We start from the raw sequence: 3967 nt of genomic DNA, 5'->3' as shown, positions 1-3967 counted from the left end.
ATAGTTAATGGTCATTTCTATAAATACAAGCTATTAAATAAAATCCTAGTCTCATCTTAATTTTTTTATATTGGTTCGTACATATCTTACATCATCTATGTATGTTTCTTCCCCGATGTGAATAAGATGGACTGATGGAGATTAGGAACGAGTTATACTATTAAGTAAAGAAAGCATCATTTAAGAACTATATATACCATAGATGGATTAAATTGAAATCATCATTTTCCACATCCCAATCTCAAGACAACCTACAAGCAGAAGCTGGAACCTATATTGGAAATCATCTCATAATCGGCCATAAAATAAAAAGAAGTGAGCAACATATAATCGTTACATTGAAAACTTCATTAAAATATTCAATACAGAGTGGTGCTTGTACCTCCTCTTAAGGTCCTAGGGAGGTCATTAAACAAATAAAAAATGAAATACATCACGAAGAGTACTTTCTCTGAAATGCCAATGTAAGTGTAATGTAATGTAATGTAATACGGTAAAGAATACTACAAATACTCTAAGATAAGTTATAGACTAGCAGTGCTCATACTCCGACTCTCATCATAACATGCATCAGCAGATGCGGATTTTTCACAACGAATTTGACATAAAGAATAATACATGGCCATAAATGACAAGCCTAAGCTGATGTTTGATTCATCTAATTGGCAGATTCTTTTTTGGCTTGCTTCATGTAATCTTCCATTTCATTGAGCCACAGATCAGCAAATTCACAGTTTTTCCAAGCTTCAAACCATGGCCCTCCACGAGTATAATGGATGGCCTTGGGCGAAGTAGTGGGATCATTATCAACAACCCTGTTGTGCCCCTCAAGAAAGTTCCAAACAAAAGGGATGGATCCAATTAGATCATCCTCAAGCCATTGAAACCTGTGGAGGAAAGCACCAGTCTGTGTGTTGACAGTGTCGGGAGTGAGAACACGGTTCTTCGGATGAGCACAGTTATAGAGAACCATTGAAGACCAATTCTTTCTTGGGTACACAGTTTGCACTGCCCCATCCATCTTAGTGGTCTCCTTTGGAGCATAGTCATGCTGAACACACATGATGGCATACTTGTCCTCAATCAAGTCTTTCAATTCCTTGATATCAGCCAAGTAGAGGAAATCACAGTCCACAAACATTGCCCAACCTTGGTAATTGGCAAGGCAAGGGGTCAAGAATCTTGAAAAGGAGAACTCAGTGCTCTCAAACTGGCCCCTCTCACGCCAATACAAACCACTTTTCCTCAGATCTGACTGCTTAATTGGTATGATCTCAACAGGGATTGAAGACCTTTTCAAGATGGAGTGGCGACATACCTCATAGGCAAGATCTTCGCGAGGGTCATACCCTACGAAGATCTTGAAGGGCTTCTTCTCATTGTTATCAATCTCAGCACCTCCCCCATTACTACTTGGCAATGGTGCCTCAGTTTTCCCATTACTCAAAACCATTTCTCAATGTGCCTGTCATGCAACAAATCAAACACAAATATGACAATGAAAATAAATTCACAAGCACACACATACCCATTTGGCTCTAAACAAAACCATAGAAAAGCAAGGGCAAAAATCTAATCTTTTTCCACACCCAAGATCACCCAATTGATGTAATGCAATGTCAAAGAATAATCTAGTTAATTTTTCTAAAAAGACCGAAACAAAAAACATTAAAAGGTGAAGAGAAAAAGAGAAGGGTACCCGATTGAGATTGAAGCAGTGTGTTGCTGGTGTTGGACTTGTTTCGAACAGAGATAGAGAGGAGGATATTATTTTGAAGCGGAGATGAAGGGAAGGGAAGATAAAGCGAGGATTCAGCGGTAACGCACATGCACACCGACAGTGTTGGACTTATATATATATAGGCAAAGAACTTGGAACCAAATTAAACCAAAGCAAAGCATTGATATCCGATGGATAGATGCTTCTTCACGCGTAGTACATTGGATTTGGAATAGCTGGCATTGATATCCAATCTCATTCACAAATCAGCTAGCACAACCCATTGTTTTACTCATGTTATCAATCAAATTTCTTCACAGCCAAATACATATATTTTGTACCAATAATATAATAATAAAATATCTTATTAAAAATATCTTTGATAAAAAAGTTATAGCCGACAAAAAATATCTTATTAAAAATGATTAGAAAGATTTTCATTTATTAGTTATAGGCTAACAAAATATAAATGTAAATATTTTCTCCTACAAATACACTACTAGTTTTCACTTATAATACTGTACAATTTTTTTTATCTCTGATTATTGTAATATTTAAATCTTCCTTTCTTTTATCTTTCAGTATATAAAAACCATCTACTGTTAGGGCCCACTCTATTTTTTCTTTCTTTTTTTCCTTTTAGCAATTCATAAGTTTAAAAATATTTATTTATTATAAATTTTATTTACAATATAATTTATATATTTGAAAGTAGTTATTTATTATGAATTTTATTTATATAAAATATACATTTATTCTATGTAATTTAAAGATTAAAATACTAGTTTTAATTAAATTAAAAATAAAAAAGCAAACAGACATGGGAATTTAATTACTCTCTAATGATGCTCCCTACTCAAAAACTCCCAACTCCCAAGTTCCCGTTGCGTTGGGCCTGTTGGCGAGTCATAGGCTTACCGAATACCTAGAGCAGGGCTATTTTCTTCTGCACTCCCACTATTGTATCTGCACCTCCGATTGTATTTCGGAAAGATATCAGTTGGGAATTAGGAATGGGCTTTCCGGAATACCATGGGAGGTACAGCCCAAGAAATCTTTAAAAAATACTACCTTACTAAAGGACAGTTTGGACAAAGAAAGCCCAAGGCATCTCAGCAGTGATAAACTCGAATAGTCCATTTAAATTTTATAGTATCACAAAGCCCACATAGTATTATACAGTAGCATCCATACATAGGATGGCTATCCAGTTCAATGTAAATCTCAGGTTAAAAGAAACAAAATTATTATTTCCTCTTCGGTTTTTTTTTTTTTTTTTGAAGCAACTCCCTCTTCAGTTATGTCAGCTATCATTTTTTATATATTTTAATATTATAAAGGTTTTCTCTTGCGTCCGGTAACATTTTACTTGATTCAATAATTAGTCCGATATCCGTACTTCTGTATGGGTGATTCTACTGTTTTGTACGCTTTATAGGTAATAAATATAAATAATATAATACATATTCAATTTATTAAGTTCAATGTTATTAAAGAAAACAATATTTATGTGATGAGTATATTGTTAAAAAAATTAACTATATTTTTGGTGATTAGTAAGAATAAAACAATAGGATGAAAATCTTTGGGATGAAAATTTGTATATTAAAAAAACATGTCTTTTTACTCCAATGGTCCATAATAATTTTTTTAATTTAGAAAAAAAATAAACTCAGAAAATAAATGACTTAAAAGACTAAATAATATTTTAGTTTTATCAAAGTTTATAATTATTTTAAATAAAAATGTATAAGTAATGATTGTGAATATCTAACGATAAGACGGAGAGACATGTTTTAATATTATTATATTTAATAATATTATTTTCTTATTAAAAAAGTATTTTAATAAAAAAGTGTTTTTAAAATCAATTAAAATTTTATTTATATGATATAATATTTATATTATTTTAATAATTTAAGTTAAAATAAAAATTTAAACATACAAATTAATTAAAAAAAAGGACCGTATGTAAGTCATGGTGTATATTAAGAATTTTTCTAAAAACATGTGTATTTTACGAAAACATAAGAGTGAGAAGGTATATTTTGAGGGAAAAAACCATAAAAGGTGTTTTAAATATATCAAAATGTATAATTATTTACAAAAATATATATAAATGATGATCATGAATATGCATGACAACGAAACAGTACACAATGCGCATGTCATTCTCACACTCTCGTCTTCATCGTGACTCTTGTCCTCGTCCCCGTTCCCATCCCCATTCACATCCTTGATATCTTT

General features: G+C 32.1%; 1 protein-coding gene across 2 annotated transcripts; it reads right to left on the bottom strand.

The window, feature by feature from the left end:
• Positions 1–316: 316 nt before the first annotated feature.
• On the bottom strand, positions 317–2026 carry LOC100798782 (protein CDI-like). 2 transcript variants are annotated; one of them, NM_001370965.1, is made up of 2 exons: positions 1700–2026; positions 317–1465 (listed from the first exon to the last, which is right to left on the bottom strand). In NM_001370965.1, the coding sequence occupies exon 2, from the start codon at positions 1451–1453 to the stop codon at positions 659–661; it is 795 nt and encodes a 264-aa protein (NP_001357894.1). In that variant the 5' UTR covers positions 1454–1465; positions 1700–2026; the 3' UTR covers positions 317–658. The 2 variants fall into 2 exon arrangements, with proteins under 2 accessions (NP_001357894.1, NP_001304415.2); NM_001317486.2 differs by having other exon boundaries at positions 320–1825.
• Positions 2027–3967: the final 1941 nt, after the last annotated feature.

Source organism: Glycine max, chromosome 1, assembly GCF_000004515.6.
Source record: "Glycine max cultivar Williams 82 chromosome 1, Glycine_max_v4.0, whole genome shotgun sequence".
In the NCBI taxonomy this organism is placed as follows: Eukaryota; Viridiplantae; Streptophyta; class Magnoliopsida; order Fabales; family Fabaceae; genus Glycine; species Glycine max.
This window is presented reverse-complemented; position numbering and strand designations above follow the sequence as displayed.

Excerpts from the sequence above, each read along its gene's own strand:
- LOC100798782 (NM_001370965.1), bottom strand. The coding sequence starts at position 1,453 with ATGGTTTTGAGTAATGGGAAAACTGAGGCACCATTGCCAAGTAGTAAT.